The sequence below is a fragment of the Xiphophorus couchianus genome, chromosome 15 (genome assembly GCF_001444195.1).
Source record: "Xiphophorus couchianus chromosome 15, X_couchianus-1.0, whole genome shotgun sequence".
NCBI classification, from domain to species: Eukaryota; Metazoa; Chordata; class Actinopteri; order Cyprinodontiformes; family Poeciliidae; genus Xiphophorus; species Xiphophorus couchianus.
Genome location: NC_040242.1, coordinates 2,933,323 through 2,956,696, shown reverse-complemented (window position 1 = coordinate 2,956,696; position 23,374 = coordinate 2,933,323). Strand labels below are relative to the sequence as shown.

General features: G+C 35.4%; 3 protein-coding genes and 1 long non-coding RNA gene across 8 annotated transcripts; all 4 read left to right on the top strand.

The window, feature by feature from the left end:
- Nucleotides 1–425: 425 nt before the first annotated feature.
- On the top strand, nt 426–1,812 carry LOC114158831 (uncharacterized). Its single transcript, XM_028040723.1, has 3 exons — nt 426–904; nt 1,025–1,336; nt 1,436–1,812. The coding sequence occupies exons 1-3, from the start codon at nt 856–858 to the stop codon at nt 1,810–1,812; spliced, it is 738 nt and encodes a 245-aa protein (XP_027896524.1). The 5' UTR covers nt 426–855.
- Nucleotides 1,813–6,443: 4,631 nt separating this feature from the next.
- On the top strand, nt 6,444–9,030 carry LOC114158307 (uncharacterized). The gene is made up of 4 exons (XR_003598386.1): nt 6,444–6,474; nt 6,830–6,889; nt 7,004–7,072; nt 7,837–9,030. It is a non-coding gene; the product is annotated as an uncharacterized LOC114158307 (long non-coding RNA).
- A 3,858-nt stretch (nt 9,031–12,888) lies between these two features.
- LOC114158319 (uncharacterized) lies at nt 12,889–15,416 on the top strand. The gene is made up of 5 exons (XM_028039689.1): nt 12,889–13,016; nt 13,102–13,434; nt 13,539–13,988; nt 14,070–14,165; nt 14,519–15,416. Exons 1-5 carry the CDS (start codon nt 12,938–12,940, stop codon nt 14,548–14,550), a joined length of 990 nt encoding a protein of 329 aa, XP_027895490.1. The 5' UTR covers nt 12,889–12,937; the 3' UTR covers nt 14,551–15,416.
- A 799-nt stretch (nt 15,417–16,215) lies between these two features.
- On the top strand, nt 16,216–23,371 carry LOC114158202 (uncharacterized). Of its 5 annotated transcripts, none has more exons than XM_028039524.1 (8): nt 16,216–16,551; nt 19,923–20,240; nt 20,335–20,613; nt 20,720–20,914; nt 21,021–21,101; nt 21,308–21,339; nt 21,965–22,033; nt 22,245–23,371. In XM_028039524.1, the coding sequence occupies exons 1-8, from the start codon at nt 16,491–16,493 to the stop codon at nt 22,338–22,340; spliced, it is 1,131 nt and encodes a 376-aa protein (XP_027895325.1). In that variant the 5' UTR covers nt 16,216–16,490; the 3' UTR covers nt 22,341–23,371. The 5 variants fall into 5 exon arrangements, with proteins under 5 accessions (XP_027895325.1, XP_027895329.1, XP_027895328.1 ...); XM_028039528.1 differs by lacking the exons at nt 19,923–20,240; nt 20,335–20,613; nt 20,720–20,914; ... (2 more) ...; nt 21,965–22,033; nt 22,245–23,371 and adding exons at nt 16,740–17,060; nt 17,172–17,450; nt 17,567–17,689; ... (2 more) ...; nt 18,191–18,249; nt 18,531–18,974 and having other exon boundaries at nt 16,248–16,551; XM_028039523.1 differs by lacking the exon at nt 16,216–16,551 and adding an exon at nt 19,023–19,705.
- The last annotated feature ends 3 nt before the right edge of the window (nt 23,372–23,374 follow it).

Below are 23,374 nucleotides of genomic sequence, written 5' to 3'. Positions count from 1 at the left end.
TTAAAGGCTGCTCCATTTTAACTGGTCAGGTTCTAAACTGGAAATAAGTTTTATCAAATAAATAACTCAAATAAGTTTGAAAAAAAAAATTACCCAAGCAAAGTGGGAGACAAGAATCATGGAGAACAATAGGGATTAAATGTAGGGGGACTCTCAGCTCCAACCAACCAGATAAGATTAAAAAAGGTGGTAGGTTTAACAATCGCAGTGACGGCAAAATCAAGAAGGAAAACGAAAAGCTCAAGCAGGAAATGCAGAAGCTGTGTAGAGTCAAGGCCTTGATACAACTCATCTTCTGAGCAGTAAGCTGTAATCCTGAACCTGGAAAAGTGGATGCAGCAGACTCTCAGACTGGATGAGATTCCAGAAAGAGAAGAGTGCAATCCTAAAAGCAGCTAACAAACAGCTAACATACTGAGCAAAACCCTGAGACTCTCAGGCCGTGATAGAAGGCGCATGCTTCAAATGAGTGGAAAAGTTTTTCTCTTTATCAGATCAAGAAGAAAAAAAAACAGCTGCTACATTCTGTTCAGTCCAGCTGACATATGAAACTAATACACCTCTAACCTCAAACATGACCGCATTTCTGTTTCTTATTCTTCAGGATATAAAAGTGTAAGTTTAACACATTAAAACTAGAAAACAGTAATAATACTGATGTCCTCGGTTATTAAAATAAGAAACTGAGTTAAAAATGTTTTAAATGACAAGCCCCTGATGTGAGACAAACGTTGAACTGAATAGGAAGTGACACCTTGCAAACCGCCTGCAATGTTTTCAGCTTTGAGAGGAAACCACTGATAGTCTGTGAATCATTTGTTCACAAAACGAGACAGAGAGGAACAATGATTTAATATGGAGATCAAAATGTATTTACAGCTGTTTCTGATGATTACAGTTGCAGGTAAGTAAACCTTTAACAATAACATTACAAAGCTGCATTAATGTTTATGCAACACATTTTTCATTAATCAATGTTTTGTATGTTCAGTTTGATCTTTTTTCTGTCTTGTTCTCTGAACAGCAGCTGCAGGGCAACAAGCACCTGAGTTCCTGGTCAGAGTTGGTGATGAAGTGACTTTGCCTTGTAAAGACGTGACTGATGGTCAGAATCAATGTGACGGAACAACTTGGGTCTTCATCTGTTCAATGAAAACAGTGACGCTGTTTGAAGCTGGAAAGATTAATTTAACTACATCAGACAGACTGAGTGTTACTGTTAACTGCTCTCTGGTCATAAAGAAGGTCACCATGGAGGATGTTGGTCGTTACACCTGCAGGCAGTTAACATCAGAACAACAAGGACCAAACTCTGTTTATCTAACTGTTGTTCTCAGTGAGTATTTACATGTTTTCTGCTCAAACTATTCTGTTACAACACATTGAAATCATAGAGTTATTGTGATCTAACTCTGAACTTCTCTGTCTTCACCAGTGACTGAACAGAAGATCAATAATTCATTCGTCTTAAGCTGCTCTGTGATGGATTATGAAATCCACAGACACACAGTGAAGTGGCTGCATGAGGGGGAAGGAGAAACATCCTCACATATAAAACCATCACTGCCCTTCTATCGTTCTGCTGCGGTACTGACAACTTCCCTTCATCAAAACTCAGCATTTTTTAACTCAACAAAATGTAACGTCACAAATATCTCAAGTAAAGAAGTTCAGCTGTTCACCTTCAGTCACCAGTCTACAGATCATAAAACAGATCATAAAACAGGTGAGTGCATAATGGACAATCCAAACTCAGAACATCTGTATACACTTCATAAATCTCACAACAACTTAGACTTAGACTTAGACTGACTTTATTGTCATTTTGCATGCACAGGGTGTATACAGAACGAAATTTCGTTGCATATGGCTCAGGACAATGCATGAAATGCATTGTCCAGTTTTCATGAAACTGAAAACCAGTTTCATGCATTTTTGAAGCTTCTTCCCATCGTCTTTTCTCTGAAAATTATATAATAGCAATCAACTGATGACAAAATCCAAAAATAATGGCAAGATTATTTTTCTCATTCTGTGATCAGTACTTAGATATTGGTGCTGTTGGTAAATTTTGTCTAATTTAATCTAAATCTTTGTATTGTCAGGTTTTCTACCTGTATTGTACGTACTGAGATGCGTTGTTGTGTCCGTGGGTTTGGCAGCGCTCCTTACATCTGTTATTACAATCAACATGAAGACAAAACACAAAATGGTGAGAACATTCACAGATGAAACGTTTACACATGAAACGGCCTGGGAAACCAGGATTTTTACAGCTAAAGTGACCATAAAGTTAGTTCTGCGTCATTAACAAAGAAAATGCAGATGAACATAAACATCGGATGCAGATTATGAATGTAAGAAAAAAACCCGGTTAAAATATATTACAACTAAAAAAAGCAAATCAGGAAGTTATGGCAGGTGTCAGAGCACCAAATTATTGATTCATTATTGTTGTAGTGAGAATTGGGAGAAATGTAAGAGGAATATTAAACATATTTTGTTTTCAGCAGAGGCACATGGATGATAATGAAGATACAGTCGTGGAGGAAAACAGAGAATAATTCTGCTGCTGTCAGATTCTCTGATCAACAGAAATCAGTTCAGCTGAAGGAAACCAACAGTTGTTAGATTTTAGATTTTAAATAAAGAAGAACTGTTTCATTAAATAACTGTGCAGGCCCATGAAGTGGGATAAGAATATGTTTATAAATAAATGAATCAGTTGTTTTTGTTGTGAAGTGACCCCAGCCAGTAGAGAGCGCTGTTGGACCTTCAGCTCCCATCACTCTTCTCAGAATGAACAACACAGCCTCTATGTAAGCTATATTTCAAAACAAATTCAGCTGTTTCATATTTTAATTGACATTTATTTTTAGATTTATGAGGTGTGTAACAGTCAGAGATTCATCATTTTTTATGCCGTTTTCCCAAAATGCCGTTCTTTATTTTGACGCACAGAAAAGAAAACAGCCTGCTGCTTTGTTTGCTTTGCAAATCGTTCCCTTTCACAGTAAAGTGAGCTGGAGATTTTTCCAAATATTTTCTGTGATAAACCAAAAAATATGTAATTGCAAAAGAAAAACAGTTGATATAAGTGTGTTGTTGCTCTGCAAAATTCAAAATAAAACTTGGCCGGTAATAAACAATATTTAGCATTAGGTTTTGTTCATGTGTCAGTCATGCAGTGAAGAACTGTGGGGAGGTTAACTGAAGCAGAGAAGGTCTTGTTCTTTTGCATGTGGGTCAGTTTGGAACTGCAAACAATTTGCACTGAATTCAGATTTAGGCAACATTTTAAAAGCAATTTGATGGACCATACAAAAAAAAAGTGATTTCAGAAAGAGTCAAGTTTGAGCATCAAGATCTGCAGTGTGAACGTCGCCTCTGTGCCTTTTGCAACCCTTCTTGCAGATGGCAGTGTCATGTAGAAGACGCTTCCCGTCATTTTCTCAGGGCAATGCTTCGACAAACCAAGAGGTGAAGGGTTAACCAGGTCCTTGCCAGCAAGCTGCTCCAAGGCCTGACTGCAGGAGGTGTGTCACATATTAGACTGGATAACTAGTGGTGGACGATGCTCCAGTACTTGAGTAAAGTATTGATAAGGTCAAATCTTACTCAACTACAAGTAAAAGTGTCTCAATCAAAAGTTTACAAATGTAGAACCACTCTGTCCACCAACATCCCCAAAAAAGGAAAAAACAACAACTTCTTATTCCCCCAAACTGCAACACTGGTAACTAGAAGTAATGTCATATTTAACATATAAGCTACAAACATGGAGCTAAGATCTGGTCATGTGTGCTGGTTTCTCCAGTTCAAATGTTTAAATGAAAGTAGGAGCTCAGCTCGGCACACTTAACGAGGATGACAGAGCGCCAAATCTGAGGTGTGAGCAGCAACTGTGATTGGCTCCCCTTCTTGTGGCCAATTGCATTTCAGTAAAGGAAAACAGCAGCAGCGGACTATAAAGATATGCTGAGCCACAAGGAATGAGTAACAGCAAGCGGCAAGTGGAATTGAAAGTCAGACGTTCCCCAAAAAATGAATACTGAAGGAAAAATACTAAGAAAATGCTTTTAGGTATAACACTCTAGTAAATGTACTCTGTTATTGTCCACTACTGCGGTGCTGCCAACTGCAACATGTGCAGAACCTGAGAAACTCTGAGTCTTGCAACCCTTCTTGCAGATGTCAGTCTGATGTGGAAGAAACTTCCTCCCAAAGGGGGTGAAGGGTTAACCTGGTACCTGGCAGCAAGCTGCTCCAGGGAAATGACTGATAAATAACTAGTAGTCTAACTTAGAAAACTTATCTGACATATGGAAACCAAAGGTCAGAAATAATAAGAAATACATATATATTTATATAACTTTATCATGAAAAGAAGCAGCAACCAGATGACGTGATTCTGTTCTCACATTGTGAGAGGCTGAGCTCTCAGATGAAACTAACACCTCTAACCTCAGACACGCCCACATTTCTGTTACTTGCTTTTCTGTTGCTCTTTGATAAATAAAAGTTTATATTTGAGACACATGGAAACAAATCAAAGTGTTAGATGAATACACAATGAGATGTTCAGAGTTTTTAGAACCAGCTAGAAATTAAAAGTTCCGAAAAAAATCATAAGGAAGCAAGTCCCAGATGCAAAAACAAAAATATGTCATGAGGAAGTGACAGCTTGCAAACAACCTGCAACGTTTTCAGCTTTAAGAGGAAACCACTGATAGTCTGTGAATCATTTGTTCACAAGACGAGACAGAGAGGAACAATGATTTAATATGGAGATCAAAAATGTATTTATTTCTGATACTGATTATTACAGTTGCAGGTAAGTAAACCTTTAACAATAACATTACAAAGCTGCATTAATGTTTATGCAACACATTTTTCATTAATCAATGTTTTGTATGTTCAGTTTGATCTTTTTTCTGTCTTGTTCTCTGAACAGCAGCTGCAGGGCAACAAGCACCTGAGTTCCTGGTCAGAGTTGGTGATGAAGTGACTTTGCCTTGTAAAGACGTGACTGATGGTCAGAATCAATGTGACGGAACAACTTGGGTCTTCATCTGTTCAATGAAAACAGTGACGCTGTTTGAAGCTGGAAAGATTAATTTAACTACATCAGACAGACTGAGTGTTACTGTTAACTGCTCTCTGGTCATAAAGAAGGTCACCATGGAGGATGTTGGTCGTTACACCTGCAGGCAGTTAACATCAGAACAACAAGGACCAAACTCTGTTTATCTAACTGTTGTTCTCAGTGAGTATTTACATGTTTTCTGCTCAAACTATTCTGTTACAACACATTGAAATCATAGAGTTATTGTGATCTAACTCTGAACTTCTCTGTCTTCACCAGTGACTGAACAGAAGATCAATAATTCATTCGTCTTAAGCTGCTCTGTGATGGATTATGAAATCCACAGACACACAGTGAAGTGGCTGCATGAGGGGGAAGGAGAAACATCCTCACATATAAAACCATCACTGCCCTTCTATCGTTCTGCTGCGGTACTGACAACTTCCCTTCATCAAAACTCAACATTTTTTAGCTCAACAAAATGTAACGTCACAAATATCTCAAGTAAAGAAGTTCAGCTGTTCACCTTCAGTCACCAGTCTACAGATCATAAAACAGATCATAAAACAGGTGAGTGCATAATAAACTTATTTTTAAAAGTCAAACTCTGTGCTTCTTCTTGAACTTCAGTAGATTACTGTATTTTCCAATAATGGAACATTAATTTAGGTTGTTGCTGTTGTAACATAGACAGAGACTCCACACTAAAAAATAATAGATAACCCTTTACATACCTAGCATGATAATTACAAAGACATTAACCTAACCAAAAGGGTTTTTTTGTAATCATAAACATCTTAGCCTCTTATGAAGGCTAAGGTCAGTCGAAGGCTGAGTGGAAGTTTGAACCGACAACTCTTACACCTTCACCCCACAAGAAAGAATCAAATTTCAAAAACCATAAAAATCCCCAAAACAACTTTTTTTGAAGAATCAAACTCCCAGTGGAAACTTTCTGGTTTCCTCAGTTTGAGAAATGTTTTGCAGTTCAACCTGTTTGACATAAATTCTCTTTCCAGGTTGGACTTGGTGGCATATTGTTTGTTTTTGTGGCTCCAACAGGCGTATTAATAATCATTCTGCTGTTCATCAAATGGAAGAAAACTAAAGGTCAGAACATTCACAGCTTCATCTTTTAATCGTTCTAAGTCTACATGATTGAACCATTTTACTGTTTTATCTTACAATAACAGAAGACAATGACTTTGTCATAAACTTAGAACAAAGTGCTTGAAATGAACATAAGATTGTTTTGATCCACAACAGAATATATCTACTGAATCTGGTGATTATTAAGGAACAGAACTGATTATTTTATATTGCACTATGAAGCTGAATTCACCTCCATCGTTTTTTCAGGAAGTGAAATCAAGAAGGAAGAAAACACGGTGAGTTTGCATCAATGCTTTAGGTTTTGCTCTACGTCTCTGTAGAGAATCATAGTGATAGTAAAACCTACTAAAGTTTTGTGTCCAAGTTAGTAGTGGTAGGATTGACCAGTTTAGTGCAACGTGGACAAGTTTTCATATGTTTCTCTAGCAAAGCGACATGCTGGTTGTGTTTATTATCACTGTGTTTGCAGCTCGTTCTTCCTGCTTGTTTAATGTTGGAAACAAATTGCTTGAAAAATTGATTTTACAACTAAAATAAAGCTCAAATTATTAGCATTGATTAATGTATGTTTACTGACAATGAAATGAATCAAAGACTTTTACTCACAGGCTGCTTTTTCTACATTTTCAGCAGGAACCAATCTTACAACCTGAAGTCAGAGTTTCGGATCCAGAAACCAGTGAAGTTGTGGTAAAAACACAGTAAAACCAGTTCAAACTGGTGTTAATTCTCTTTGAACTGTTTGAGTGAAAGACACTTTTGAATCTTATTTACAGATTAGTTTAAACTGTTTTCTGCTTACAGGTTGAACCAGAGGGGTGTGTGTACTACGCCTCCGTCTGCTACACCAATAAGGCCAAGAGAAAATCACAGGTGAGTGATTTATTTCAGTATTGGTCATTTTAAACATAAATCACAATTTTTAAAAGTGCTGCCTAATTAATTTACATTATGGCATAAAAAGGTTTGGAACAGCCTTTTAATGACAGACAGATCGTTACTGAAACCAGCCAGTGTGTGTTATTGTGTGTGTTATTGTTGGGTAAAACAGATGTGAGCGTCTACTGCTAGCAAAAGAAATGACTTGTGGTCTTTTACCAAAGACAAAAGGGACAAAATCCTTCAACCGCTAAAATCTGACATCACTCCATTTCTGTTCACATTACATGAAGCAGGAAGTTGAGCTCACTGAGGTATTTATGTTTTCCTCAGTAGCGCCACCACAGGCGAGGAAGGGAACAGGCTTTTCGACTAGTTTGGATCGTTTGACACAGTGCAGTGGGAAAGCAAACCACACCAGCTGAAAATGTAATAAATGTTATAATTGTGGTCCCCAATTAAACTGGACTATCAGGTGTGAAAACACCTTAATTACTCTACCTGTGGATCATGTGCTTGTTTCTAGCACCTTTTAAAACATTACAGGGACTAAATGGATCATTTTGTTAGTAAAATCATAGCAATATTTAGTGATCAGGAATACAGTCTAACTGCAAAATTAGTTTTAAGTCTGTTCTAAACACTGAAATCAAAACAGTAAGGGACGGTGGGTTTATGAAGTAGAGTGAAGTCAAAGGTTTTTTAATAATCTGGTCGCCCCTCTGGCTAAATGTTGTGTTTTCTTGTTCATTTTTTAGGTTCATTCCTCCGTGGACAACTCTTCTCCTGAAGATGCTGCTGCTCAAGAAGCAGTCTACGCCGTAGTCAAAAAAACAGAAACAGATGATGTTACTGCCTGAAACTGTTTAAAAAAAAAATATTGGATTTGGTTTTCCAAAATGTTTGCTTTAAGCAAATTTTAGCCAAAAAACAAAACTAGAGCTAATATCAGCATTTCACTAGCCTGGCCATTGCCTCGATTCTCATCTCCCTTCACTGTTCAGTCTGGGATTTCTCCCATTGAAGTGGATTCCTCTAGTACAACTTTTACTAGGTCAATCAGTGAACAGAAGGAAAAGTTAGGACCCTTGATGTCAATTTTCTGTTTTATAATTTCAGCCTGCCTTAAGTGTTAGCAATGACGGGAACTTAACGAACTTAGGCAACTTAGCAAGTTATAATTTAAATAACTTAGCAAGTTACAATTTAAATAACACATAAATTGAATTAAGAGTCACTGCAATAAATCAATATTTATGAGGAATTTTATCAAGTGGAGTTGCTCATTACAACTTGTTTTTATTAATAGCCTTACATTTTTGTAAAGGTGTAGCAGAGATTCTATCTGTGCCACTGAACCAAGCTCATATCTAAACATTTAAATTTTACTTTGACTTTTATGGGTCTCAATATTTTGCTCACTGAGAAAATCCCATGTTTGAGTATTACCACTTATTACTCATGTTTGGCCTTGCAGGTTGAACACATTGAAAACATTTTAAACCACATTTTACGTTACATTTCACTGTAACTTTGCCGACCCCTCCAAAATTGGTCTTAAAAATTCTTCCTGTTTTTTGTCCCCCCTAATATAGAAATGAGATTTCCTCCCTTAAATATGTTAAAAAGTCACTAGCTCAACATATTAATTTTGTTAATATGATGGTTTTTATTTGTTTGTTGCTGTTTTTGGTCTTAAATTAGAAGATCAAAGTGAAACTAACTCGGGACTTTCAGACATGGTGCTCAAAGTTTGATTGGTTGTTGGACTTAATGAGTCCGCCCCCACAGATTCTGGTCAAAATGGCTCTCATGAAACCCAGGTAGAGCGAGTTGCTACTCTCAAGTAGAAAGAGTTGATATAAAGTTTTTGTCTTATGTGCTATAAACAATATTTTAACATGCTTGTAATCTTTTCCATCCTCAAATAAATGAAACATTTGTTTGACTGACTTGGTGATCTACATCTGTCAATCTAATGGAACGTTTTGTACATTTTTCTCAGCAAGTCATTTGCATGCATTAGATAAGCTATGAAGCATAATCGCTTCAACCGCAGCTAAGCTAGACCAGAGCTGAAAATGTAACTCCCCCATCCATGTAGCATGAACAGAAGAAACCACTTTTAAAAACCACACACCTACATCCGCTCACACAAACTTTAATCATATGAAATCTCTCTTAAATTCATGCACAAGTCCAGACAACTCAAAATATTTGTTTAATCCAAGCAGGTTGCAAATCTGCAATTTCATTGTTTCTATAATTACCTTTTTTTAACTTTCAAATGGTTAAAGCACAGGAAACTATTGAGACAGCAGAGTCACCACTTCAGAAGAGGAAGTGACCGCTCACGCAACTCAAGGCCCATCTCTTCTCAGACTTACTGAACGTGGCAAGAGACACGGAACAATGGTTGAACAGACGTGTTTAGACAATAATAATAATAATAATGTGTAACATAACAGATACGAACAAGTTATATGCACTTTGATATGAATGGTAATGTTACTCAAGCAAATATAAAGTTAATAATCTCACTGGTGCACTTCATGGTTTGAACTTCTTAGTAAACAAGATTTCAGATATTACAGACTTCAAAAGCAGAGAGTTAAGTTTGAAAACATTTTTTCATCATTAAATAAAAAACATGTATTGAAAGTCTAATACAGCAAAGGATGGAGAAAATATAAAGGAATAGAAGTCATAATGAGGAAGTAAGAGCACAAACCACAGAAAGAGCACCGTGTTTATAAAAAGCCTCTTCACAGATCCATCTGTTGATATTTGAAACAGGAAACTAATAGTTACATTCTGACTGACTCATATTCCTGCAAGTTCTGCACATAAGATTACTTTATTCTAGCTATTAATAAATGAATGCACAAAGTTTTTAAAACCTAACATATGGTGATGGCCAACATGATTGTGGTGGAAAGTTAAGAGTCGACGTGACGGGAAAACGTTCGAGCTGAAGATTTTACTCCCTTTTCAATCTGGTTGGAGATTAGTTGCTAAGCAGAGAGTCATCGGCACTCAGATCTCACAGGTAAAGATTTAGAAATAAAGGTTTTACATAAAATAAATCGCTTATTAACCCTTAAATGGACGGATGTATTTATATATGGATCACTTGGTATTGACTTGTAACTGTTGGACGACAACAATGATTATATTACATAATAACATTATAATGTGATCATTGCTCAAATCCTGTTTTCCTCCAGCGGATAAGGAAGAAAAATAAAATATACTGTAAAATTTAACAGCTTTAAAATTCAAATATTCATAAAAATCCCAAAGTTATAACTTTTATAGGACATTGAACAAATGCACAGAGAGCAAATAAACTTATTTAGCATTTTAAAATGTTACATCTTTGAATTAGGAGCTGTTAAAATATAAGGACGACACCCCCACCTGCTGGTGGAGAATAATAATTACATACTGTGAAATTCAATGAAACAAATCAAGAAATTACTCGAAAATTTCAGGAATTCATTAAATGTTTGAGCGTTTTGATCCATTTCAAGGTATTCTTGGGCAAAATTAATGCACATTGGAGTAAGTAAAGCTTATTTAATATTAAAATTGTTCATCATTGAATCGGGAGGTGTTAAAATTTAAGGACGACACCCCCATCTGGTGGTGGAGTGTAATAATTACTTTGTACGAAATTAAAGAATAATTACATAAGCTCTAAGAAAATAAATGTTGTAAATTTCCGAAAGTCATAAAAGGTTTTTGAAGTATTTTATAATATGTTCTGGTACAAATTTAAATAATGCCCAATGAGCGTAAATAAAACTTACTATTTTAAAATTGTAAATGATATCTATAAATTAAAAGCTGCTAAAATGCTTTAAGAATTACACCGCCATCTGGTGGTCAAGAATAATAGTTACACTGTAAAACATAAATGAGGTGCAAACTCTGTTTTGTCCCAAATACTGAGAAGGAAGAAGATATTTAAACATATAAACTTTACAAACCGTAACAATCAGAAACGTATAGAAACAACAAAGTTCTAAAAATAAATTATGATGTTGGACATATATTTACAATGCACATTGAGAACAAATAAAACATAATATGTTTAAATTCTACATGTAAAAACGTGTTTTAAGGGGAAACCATGCAAAAAGTATCTTATGTTAATAAGTTCAAGCTCTTATGGGAATAGATTTTTAAGAGCAAAACATGATTTGAAAAAACATTAACAAATAAGATTCATTTATGTTGTGTGGAATATTTTTGAAAATAAATGGAGTCAGTTTTATTTTTGTTTATTATTTCATTCACCACCACTCTTCCTGATTTCCATTGACCATATAACTGCGCAAATTGGAATTACAAATATTAATATGTTTAATGAAAACAAAGCAATTTTGTAAAAATTTATGCTTTTGGATGACGTGGTTTTTTGGCTGTATCAAAATTAGTGTGTTTTTAAAAAATACAATGGAAAATGCTTTTTTCGAGTCACACAAGTCATGTGATCAATGACTGGATTTTACTACTGAAGGAAAACACAAAGAAGACAACAGGAAGTGGTAAGATGACGATGGTGTGGCATGTTTTTTAATGACTTATCGCATGTACAAACTTTTTTACTTGGGATTTTAATTGCGTTTCTATTTAGGAAACACAGAAATTGCTAAATTGTCTCCACCAATGGAATCGCAGCTTCTGCAGACTACAGTTCTACATACTGTGACCCGACTGAGCTGCGACCTTAAATCAGCCTTCTCCTATCTTACCCATATTGCCCCACCAGACTAGCGGCAGCAGCAATTAGCAAACTGGTGGAGCTGCGTCTCCGCTGAACTTATTGTAAAAACTACAACTCTCCTAAAAATGGTTGTAACTGCCACCAATGGAGAATCCGTGTTATGATGATGTACTGAAGTGTTGGACAAAGTAAAAGTTCTTAAAGAGACAGAAGACAGAACTGAAGTCCTATATCTTTTAAGTTGTTTTTTTATATGTACAACATTTTCATAGTAACTTAAGGTAACTTGTTTGTGCTATGAAATGGCACAATGTGCCTGGAAAATCCATGATACATGTAGCATAAACCAGCCTGACGAGGCGGTGACCGAAGGCGGCAACACGGAGCAGATTTCAGGCTGAGCAGTTGGTGACACTGTGACTAATCTATAAGTGATCACAACAGGAAATGGAAACAAAAACTCCTCTGCACTTAAAACTAAAAATAATCTCATTTATCCTTCCGGCTGTGAAGAGGTAGAATAAAAAGCAGCTTTTCAGTTTCATAGAAATTTGAAACCTTCTGAGGGAAAAAACTTAGAGAAAATTGTTGGTGTGTTGGTTAGTTTATGTAATGCTTCTTAATGATCACAGTTTAAAATCAAATATTTTGTAGAATTTACTTTATCTCATATTTCAATGATATTAAACACTTTTTTGTCTTGCAGATTTTTGTAACTACACTATTAATAACATTTTATTTTCTGTTTTATTTGTACTCAGTGGAAAACCTGCAGCTGCCGGTACTGAGTTTCGAAACTAACACTTTGTTAACCACTCCTGCAACTAGCAGTCGACTCAGCGCCTCTAATGCAGCTGGACATTAAATTGATCAAAATAACACAACAAAACAAAACAAAAGCAATATAATGATAACACTTAAACATACCCTAAAAACTATTAGATAAATAATTAGAGTGAAAATGTCAGACTTTTGTTTCAAAACATGAAATAAATATTCATTAAAGTGTCAGAGGTGAGTCAGAAAGTGTGAAGCACAAAGTGTGAACTGTGAGGAAGTAACACCTCACAAACCAAACTGCACATGTTTGCATCTTCCTGATGAAGCCATTTTAACATTATCTGACCATGACAATAGAGCAGAGAACAATGATTCGATTCGGGTCGATTATTGGACCTTTTTTGATGGTACTGTTTCATTTTCCAGGTATGAATCGTTTAGATTGACTACAGCATTCCCGTCTGGATATGTTTGTGACTCTTGAATGTTTTTATTCTGGTTTTTGTTTCAGCAACAGCACCAGAGGGGCAAACTTCATCCTTCTTCACCGTCCAAACAGGCGACAAAATAACTTTGTCTTGTGAAAATGTAATAAAAGATCAGAAAAACTGTGACAGGACGACATGGACGTACAGAAACTTCATGCAGGAAGGAACCATCTTTGAAAATGGGCAGATTAACAAAGATGCAACAACTGATTCCAGTAGACTGAGTTTAACAGCGAACTGCTCTTTGGTTATAAGGAAGGTCACACTTCAGGACGCTGGGCTTTACACCTGCAGACAAAACCTGCTGGCAAATCAAGATTCACAAGAGTCTCTGGTTGATGTGTCTGTTATTAGAGGTGAGTGTTTTCATAAAAATATGCTTGTCACTTCAACATAAAGATAGCAATAATAACTTGGATGTATTCTCTTTTTTTCCTCTCTTCATGTGACTCTTTCGCAGTGAGTGAACCGGTGTTTAATGATGATGTTAGCTTGCGCTGCTCTTTACAGGAACATAACTACTGCACTCACACAGTAGAGTGGGTGTATGACCAGAAAATGCCCTCAGGTGTGAAGGTCATATCATATTCCTGCTGGACCACTGTGACATTTACAATGTCTGTCTTCAATCAGAAGTCAAACATTTATGAGTTACTGAAATGCAAAGTGACGGCTAAAACCACTGGAGAGGTTCAGCTGTTCAGCTTCAGGCCTCAGTCTGAAGATGAGGAAGATGGAGAAAAAGATGCAACAACCACAGCAAAAACAGCAACAAACACAGCAACTTTACTGACCACAAGAAAACCAACAATCTCTATAGCAACAACAACGGCTCTGCCATCATTCAGCAGGAAATGGACGAGCATCAAAGGCAACGCAACCGACAACAGGAAGTATTCAAAGCAACAAGGTGATATCTTCCCTTCCAAAACATTTCTTTAAATGAATGTAGTCATTCTGTTCTGATGCACTCTTTTTAAAATTATTTCAGATTTCATCTATTTTTTAAGATGCATCATTGTGTCGGTGGGTTTGGCAGCTCTCCTAATGTTGGTTGTTTCAGTCAACAAGTGGGCAAAAACTAAAGGTAAGAACATTCAAACGTTATGTTTTTATACTTCCATCCATCCATTGTCTGTACAGATCTTTTTTAGTTCAATAAAATCCATCTGTTATGAGTCTACAGTCATTAAAAATACAACAATGCTGTAAACGCATCACGCATATTTGGTAAAGCTTTCCTATATTAGAGGACAGAAGACAAAAGCAAGGATTTGTTTTAAAATAATGTATTTCATGGCTGTAGCTGGTGTGGTGGTGGAGCAGACGCCCGATATACAACTGAGTATGACTATTTCTGATAACATGATGATATATGCCTCTAAGTTTGATTTTTATGCTGGAAACTGAACATTATTCTCTCTTCTGATTATATCTCAGAATGCAGAACACAGCCAACCCAACAAAAATGAAACAGCGTACCGAACCGCAGCGACCCGAACACTCGGACCTTCCCCACTCAGCTCCTTCAGACTAGCGGCAGCAGCATTTAGCAAACACTTGGTGGAACTGTGCATCTGAGGAGCTCATCATACAAACTACTTATCCATCCAGGGTCTCTGCTGGTTGTAAAATGGCACAAAAGAAAGACATCGCAGTGACAACATGCTGAAGAGTGTCGGAAAGAGGAACTTCTTTAGAGACAGAGGACCAATTTCAAATGTTGAAGTCAATTTTATTGTAAGTTATGTTTCATGATGTATGTAGCATTTTTATAAAAGCTAAAGGTAACGTAGTTATAGATTGTGCAATAAAATGGCACTATGTGCCTGGAAAATAAATAATACTTCTCCTTTTACCTTTAGTTCCATCTGCCAAGTATTCTCAGTTGTTTCCTGAAACAACGAATGCATGCTTTCTGGAAAAACAGCATATTTAACAGTGTGGTCTGACACACTGAAAGTGTGAAATGACAGCTGTGTGTTTCGGCCACAGTGTAGGATGTTAGAGTTTAAATTAAAGACTGAAGAAACCACCAGAACTGATGGTTACTTCTGTTCCTATCGTTTAAGAAACGGAGATGCTGACAGAAACTAACACATGGCTCACCACAAATAAACAGCCAGGTTATATTCCATGACATCAAACCGCCTCACACTATTTATTAATACACCCACAGGTCAAATACCTGACTTTATATTTGCTCAAAGAAGCCATGACCCAAGAATGAACTGTCCTCAGTTTGAACTTATCAAAAAATTATTTACGCATCTATTTTTGTTGAATGTTGCTGTGTTGTACCCTACTGTCAAATAATAAAGAATTTTATTTTTCTTTACATTTGTCTTTATGACCAGGATAAAATCTTGTTTTTGTGAAGAGATTACAATAATCAAGGTGTCAACATCCCACAATGTGATGACAAAAATAACAATTCATTCAATTTGTAACTAAAAAAAATTATATGAACAAAATTAACAAAAAAAGATAATTTTTTCTGAATCAGCAGAGAGCGCTGTGACACTTCAGAGTGGACATTTATTAGTTCTTTTTATATAACTCTAAATACACCAAGAATACTTCAGATGAACTTTCAGAATTATAATTATATTTTGTGATCTGAAATAAACCTAAAAAAAGTAGAAAACAAACAAAACGTACATAATTTTGCCATTTTAGAAAAAAAATGCATCTAAAGGAAATACTTCAGCTGTCATGTCACAAATCACTTCTTAAATAATTAATATTAAGAAAAGGATCATTGGTAAATATAAATCTAAATATTCTTGAATAAATTTACAAATTTAAGAAAACATAACAAAAGGAAGGTCTTGGAACGACTGCAGTACAAAAACATCCCAGTAGGTGCGAAGGGGTGTGTGTGTGAATGTGTGTGTGTGTGTGTGTATGTGTGTGAAGGGGTGTGGGGGTGAACGTGTGTACAGTATGTTGACTGCATTAAAATGTAATCAACATGTTTTGTATTGCATATAGACCTATCCTATTGATTTATATTTGATATTTTTAGTACATCTTATTGTTTTTCACTTTTCAACTGTTTTACATATAGTTGCTGTAACATTAATTGCCCATTCAGGACTTGAATAAAGTTGAATGTGAATCATATCCTGTTCCAGGAAGCATAATGGGTCACATTTAAAACAATATAGAAAGAAATCACCAATTTCTAGTCAAAGATTTGACCTCTTTGTGAACTTAACACATCAGCTACCACACATATAACAGCCATAAAGTCCTGGTGTGATTAAGAAGAAAACAAATTTTTGAGACAGAGTGAAGTCATGATGAGGAAGTAACGCCTCACAAACCACAAAGATCCTCATATTTCACCTCTTGCCTCTTTAGACTCTCAGTCATTTCTGATTGTCTGCAAGAGAGACAGAGAGGAGCAATGATCACTGCTAGAGAGAAACAAACATCTTTCTTTGTAACGCTGATGCTTTACTTAACAGGTAAGAATATTAAAAATCTAAATAACAAAAATGATGTAAAGCTACCTCAAACTAAATATGTTTTGTTAAATAGTACAGTTATTTTTTGTGACTTGGCAGAAACTGATGTTTTAAGTACAGATGTTTAAAATGATCCTCACACTAACAGGAAGCAGGACAGTGATTTTTGTCTGATCTCTGTCTCTCAGCTACAGCAGCTGAACAAGATCTGTTCTCGACAGTCAGAGTTGGTGATGAAGTCACTTTGCCTTGTGGAAATGTGACCTGCACTAAGAATCAATGTGACAGCATCACCTGGATGTTCAGTGGTAAAGGAACAATAACACTGTTTGAAAAAAAACAGATTCATGAAGCTGCAGCAGCTAAATCAGACAGACTGAACGTTACATCAGACTGTTCTCTGGTTATAAAGAACGTCTCAGTGGAGGATGTTGGTCTTTACACTTACAGACGGTATGTAAACGGACAGCAAGAGTCAGACGTCTACATTTATCTGTCTGTTATTCACAGTAAGTATTTACATTATCATGTTTACTACAACAGTCTAAAACATAACCACAAAAATGATTAAAGTATTTTTTTTTCTTTTCCTACTTTTGTTTGATGTCCATCTTCATCAGTGGTTCAACAAAAACAGAAAAATCAAATCATCCTAACCTGCTCTGTGACGGATTATAACGACTGCAGACACACAGTGAAGTGGCTGAATGAAGGTAGAGAGGAAATGTTGTCAGACATGGAGGAATCGGATCAGTCCTGCTCTGCTACTGTAACGATTCCAGCATCTGACAGAAACTGGAAGCCAAAGTCATCTGAAAACTTAAAATGTCAAGTTACACATAAATACACTGACAACGTGCAGCTGGTTCCTTACTGGATTCAGTCGTCTGGGAAAACAGGTGAGAACTCAATCTGAAAATAAAAAATGAAGGATTTGGATTGAAGCAAACAGTTCTGAGTTATAGTTCATCTAATACTGAAAGACAAAGAATTTCTTTTCTTTTTTTTTCTTCAGATAAAGAGTCAGCAGCTAAAATGACATCACCGACAAAAACAACGACCACAACAGAAGACCCAAACAAATGGAGGACGAAGGAAATTAATTCATCTGTAAATGTCAATTTATCAAAACCTCCAGGTAGAAACTGAATGTTTTATCCTTTATGTTAATCAGTGATTGTAACTATAATAATTCTTCTACCAGGATGGGTTTGGTCGTTCGTTATCCGTCCTGTGTGTTTGGCAGCGATGATAGTAACTGTTCTGGTGATCATCAGATGGACGAAAACTAAAGGTGAAAACTGATTTTCTTAATTGCAAATTCATCTTGATGGTGTAAATATTTGATTGAAAAGAAAAAACTAACTGAATAATCATGTCAAGAGAGTTATTTAATATAAACAGTTAGACACAGGTCATTATTCTGAACATGATGATCCTTAGAAAACAGAGGGAAGAAGTTTTCACAGTGTAAAAACTGAACCTAAATGTTCTGCTTCTTTTCAGGAAAAGAAGAAGAAAGTGAAATGAGTAATTGATTAAATTATCATGTTGTTATTTTTCATCCATTTCTGGGTCGATGTGGTGAAAAAAAGGAAAATGTGTCACACAGCCCGATTTCTTTTTGTCATTTTTCAAGATGAGAAAGACTAGAGAACATGCCATTCAAGTAATGCTGATCATTATTGATCCTTAGAGGTAAAAAAACAACCTAAACAATGATTCTACTAAATGTAGCTTCATCTACATACAGAATAATAATTACAAATTGTTTTAAAAGTACAGCTGTGATAGACGAGGCTCCATTCACAGTGAACCAGATAATCTACAATGTTTACAGTTAAAGGGTGATACCTTTCTCATTTAAATTGTATTGAAGCTTTTAACAGTGAAGTAAGAAAAGAACCCAGATCCAAGTAGGAGGCAGGTGAAACTAGAAACATTTTAACTTATGGAAACTGCGAAAAACAAACTTTCAGCAGGATAGCTGATCACTGAACAAGACGTTGGGGTCTTCCCTCAACAGCTGTGAGGAAAGACAAGTAACTGAGGTAAATGTGCAAAATAAGTTTATGTGAGACAGGATTTGTTACAATTTTGATTTATTTTAATCATATTTGTCTGTATTTTTGCTGTATTTTCTGAGATTCCTGGCTTGACGCAAAGCACTGTGAATCCAGATGGCCTCTACTGTAATCTTAGTAAATAAGTGATATCAGATGTTGTTTAATAAGTCAAATAAATTATTTTATGCTGAGAAAAGAGGCATGAAAACCCCTTTAATCCAGATAAATCTAAATGGAAACAGATTTCTTTCCAGATAATCCATTTGAACCGTCACTGCTCACTAGAGCCCTCTAGTGGACAAAAGCATAAAGACTCATTGTGTATGTTGTGCACTGTTTTATTAATTAAATATAACTTTTTTGTAAAATATTCTTAAATAAAAGTGAAGGTTTAATCACCATATCTGTAAATGTTTTATTGAAGAGGATATCTTTGAACACTTATGGTTCCACACATTGAGAAGAAAATTGCTGCTGAGTTTCCATAACGTCAGACATGTTGAAGTTTATATCCTAAAATAAAAAGAGTCCACCAGAGCAAACCTGCTGCTGCTAATGTTGAAACACTTAGATCAGATCTGATAGAGACAAAAACTAACACCTTCAACAACATCCTGTATCTCATGACGTTTAAAGTCAAATTTATCCTGATGTGTGAGGCAGAAAAAACGTTGCAACAGCTTTTGTTCATAGATTTGGCTGCTTTGTGAAACTAACACTTCACTGACCACAGATAAAGTCATAGAGTTGTTTATGAGATATATTAGTTTGTATGGGAAAAACCCAAAGCTGGACAGCAAAACTTGCAAATATAACCAAGAGATGACTGCAGACTTTTTTTTATTTTTAGGTTTTTTGCAGAAAGATAAAAACAAAAAGAGCAAACAAAGTTCAAACATGGGACACAGAGTGAAGTCATGATGAGGAAGTAACGCCTCACAAACCACAAAGATCCTCATATTTCACCTCTTGCCTCTTTAGACTCTCAGTCATTTCTGATTGTCTGCAAGAGAGACAGAGAGGAGCAATGATCACTGCTAGAGAGAAACAAACATCTTTATTTGTAACGCTGATGCTTTACTTAACAGGTAAGAATATTATAAGCAATTTTTACAATAATTTTAAACAGTTTAATAACTAACTAAAACTAAATATGTTTCCTTATGTGAGACACTCATGTTTATTGAGACTTGGCAGCTGATCTTTGAATGATACACTGTATAATGGATCTAAAATGATTCTCAGTAATATGGAGCAGAAATAAAATATATATATTTTTCCATTTTCTGACCTTTTTTTACTCAGCAGCAGCTGTTGAAACTCAGTACTCAGCAGTCAGAGATGGTGATGAAGTCACTTTGCCTTGTAGAAATGTGATCAACATTAGGAATCAATGTAACAGCATCACCTGGATCTTCACTAACAGCAGATTATCAACACTGTTTGAAAAAGGACAGATTCATGAAGCTGCAGCAGCTAAATCAGACAGACTGAACGTTACATCAGACTGTTCTCTGGTTATAAAGAACGTCTCAGTGGAGGATGTTGGTCAGTACAACTGCAGACAGTTTATAAACGGACAACAAAGTTCAGACTCTAACAATATTCTGTCTGTTATTCAAAGTGAGTATTTATATCATGTTTGTCAGAACAAACTGTCCAACCACAAACTAAAACATAACCAGAAAAATTACTAAGCTATATTTTTTCTTTTCAGTGGATAAACAAAAACAGAAAGATAAAATCATCCTAACCTGCTCTGTGATGGATCATAACCACTGCAGACACACAGTGAAGTGGCTGAATGAAGGTAGAGAGGAAATGTTGTCAGACATGGAGGAATTGGATCAGTCCTGCTCTGCTACTGTAACAATTCCAGCATCTGACAGAAACTGGAAGGTAAACTCTGAAAACTTAAAGTGTAAAGTTACAAATAGTTTCAGTAACAAAGTGCAGCTGTTCAACTACAAGATTCAGTCCTCTGGTAGAAAAACAGGTGAGAATATTTTTATGAACTCAGTTTGAAAACAATAATTTAAAGATTTGAAGTTACATTATAACACTGAATTGTTTCTTTATCTGCTTTTATTGTATCTTGTCAGCTAAAAATTCAACATCCAAGACAACGACCACCACACGACCAGCTAGAACTACAACAACAAGAATGTCAACAACAACAAAAATAACTGTAACAAAATTACCTGCAACTTTATCAACAGTAACAGCAGAATCAAACAAATTGACGTCAATGGCAATAAATTCATCTACAAATGTCAACAATTTCTCCAAAACTCCAGGTAGAAACTGAATCTTTTGAGTCATAAAGTTTAGTCTAATCTTACTTCCAGTTTTATTTTAGTCTTTTTATCAAACAGTGATGGTGGATAAACTTTTTTTTTTCAGGTTGGTCTATGTTTTATATAATCGGTCCAGCAGTTACCATAGTAACTGTTCTGGTGATCATTGGATGGAAGAAAACCAGAGGTGAGGAAAACATTTTTGTTGCTTCGGTAAACTTTACATTTAAAAATTGTATCCAACAGAAACTGAATGAGTATGTTATTATTGTTATTTTTAAAAACAATCTTACACACATCACATTCAGTCTGTCCTCTACATTAGAAAACAGACAGGAAATATGTTTTAGAGCAACAACTGAACCAAGTTACTGTTTTATTTTATTTTTTCAGAAAATAAAACGAAAAAGGAAAAAGAAAGAGAAGTAAGTAAATCATTTAATCTTCAATATAAAAGAGTCATTTTAGTTATTTATTAACTTTAAACTATTTTTGAAAAAATCATCCTGTTTGTATTGGTCAAAATTGTGTGTTTTGAAGGAAATAATTTTTAAAATATGAACTAATAGAATTGCAGTGGCCTCCACACTTACTGGCATTCCTTATATTAAAGAATATAAAAGCCTTTTTAAAAATTACGCACTTTTCAGTAGCAAAATCTATTTTTTAATCCAAGCTTTTTTGTGAATACATGAATTGGTAAATTAATTTTACTGTCATTGCTTAATTGTACAACAAAATTAAAAGTGGTCTCAACTGATATATTTATTCAGTGAGTAAAAAATATCTACAAATAGAAGCAACTTGCTGCTTATGCTAGCAGGTTGTTAAAAGCTAGAAGAACAGTGAGGTAACATAAATCTACAGGTTTGATTTTTCCTTCAGGATTTTAAATCCAGAAGAAACTCACTCTGAATGTCCAACTGTAAAAACTAAAAAGCTGGTGATTTTGAGAAAATGATTTAGTTAAACCAAAATAAATGAATCTAATGTTTTGCTAATCTAAATACAATACAGCGTGTTATTTATTTTGTTGCATTCTGTGTACAGACGGATCCTGAGGACGACATCCACTACGCCAAAATCAGTCAGACCAAAAAGACCAAGAAAAAGCCAAGAGTAAGTTGTTTTCCTAAAAGCTTCTCTTAAGACTCAAGATGTGTTATAGAGTAATGTGCAATAGATTATTAAGAAACATGTGCTACTGATAATTACTAAAATATGCAGCATGTTGGTTTGTGAAATAGTAAATGTACAAAGAATAATTAAACTTGTGATATTGATTTTTTCTAAACATGTATCTTTATTTTTGTGTGTTATTTTTTTCCAGGTCCCAGACACTGTGACATACAGCACAGTGAATTCTTCTTCTTCTGCTCAGGCTGCCGTCGATCTTGACCATCTCTACTCTACACTCAGTAAATAAGTGAGATTAGATGTTGTTTAATAAACCATTATTTCCAACAACTTTAATCTAGATAAAACTGAAAGTGACAGAATGTTTTTGAGAACATCAATGAGCGCTGAGGCCCTCTAGTGGAGAGAAGCAGGAAATGTAAACTCTGTAGAATTCACTTTTTTGTAAAATACCAGAAACATTGAAGGCTTGTGCATAATATCTGCTAATGGTTTGTTAGACATGATCTCCAAGGTCTATGTTCTTCTGTGCTTTAAAGTTCATAATGTTTGACTATTATGGTATAAATATCTGTGAACTTTTGTGGTTTCACACTTTGAGAAGAAAACAGATGCTGAATTTTTCCATAACGTCAGACATGTTGAAGTTTATGTCCAGAAATCCACCAGACTAAAACCTTCTGCTGCTAATGTTGCAACACTTAGATCAGCTCAAAAATAGACAGAAACTAACACCTCACCAACAATAGATACACCTACTGTACATCCTGTTGGTCATCTCTAGTGTCAAATTTATTCTTATACACATCAAAACTTTCCAGTTGTCCATCATCAGACAGGAAGATCTCTTTCTGCTACAAAAGCCTAACACCTTTTCTTTCTCATGTTTTCCCCATTTTTTTCTACATTTTTAAATGTTTTGTTCCAGATTTTGTGTCCTACATTTTGATACTAAGATAGCCTAGACATATGGTATGCAGCTTTTTGCTAAATGGAGAAAGAACAGATGATGGTAAGATTATTTAGAAAAGGCTCTTAAACCCAGTAAATGATCACTAACACTGATCCTGGTTCTGATGGAGATTCCTTCCTGTTAACTCAGAGTCATTCCTTCCCTCTGTCGCCTCATGCTTGATCAGAAGGAGGGATTGCTGCAAAATGAATGCTGACCTGCCTTATATTATTTAACCAATCAGCTTTATTGAGTGAATGTTACTGCTTTGTATTATAACCAGGACTGAACTGGAAAGTATGTAATTGTAACAGTTATTTGATCATATGTTTCTGAAAATAAATTGGGGAATTCCTTATTGTGTAAAATGC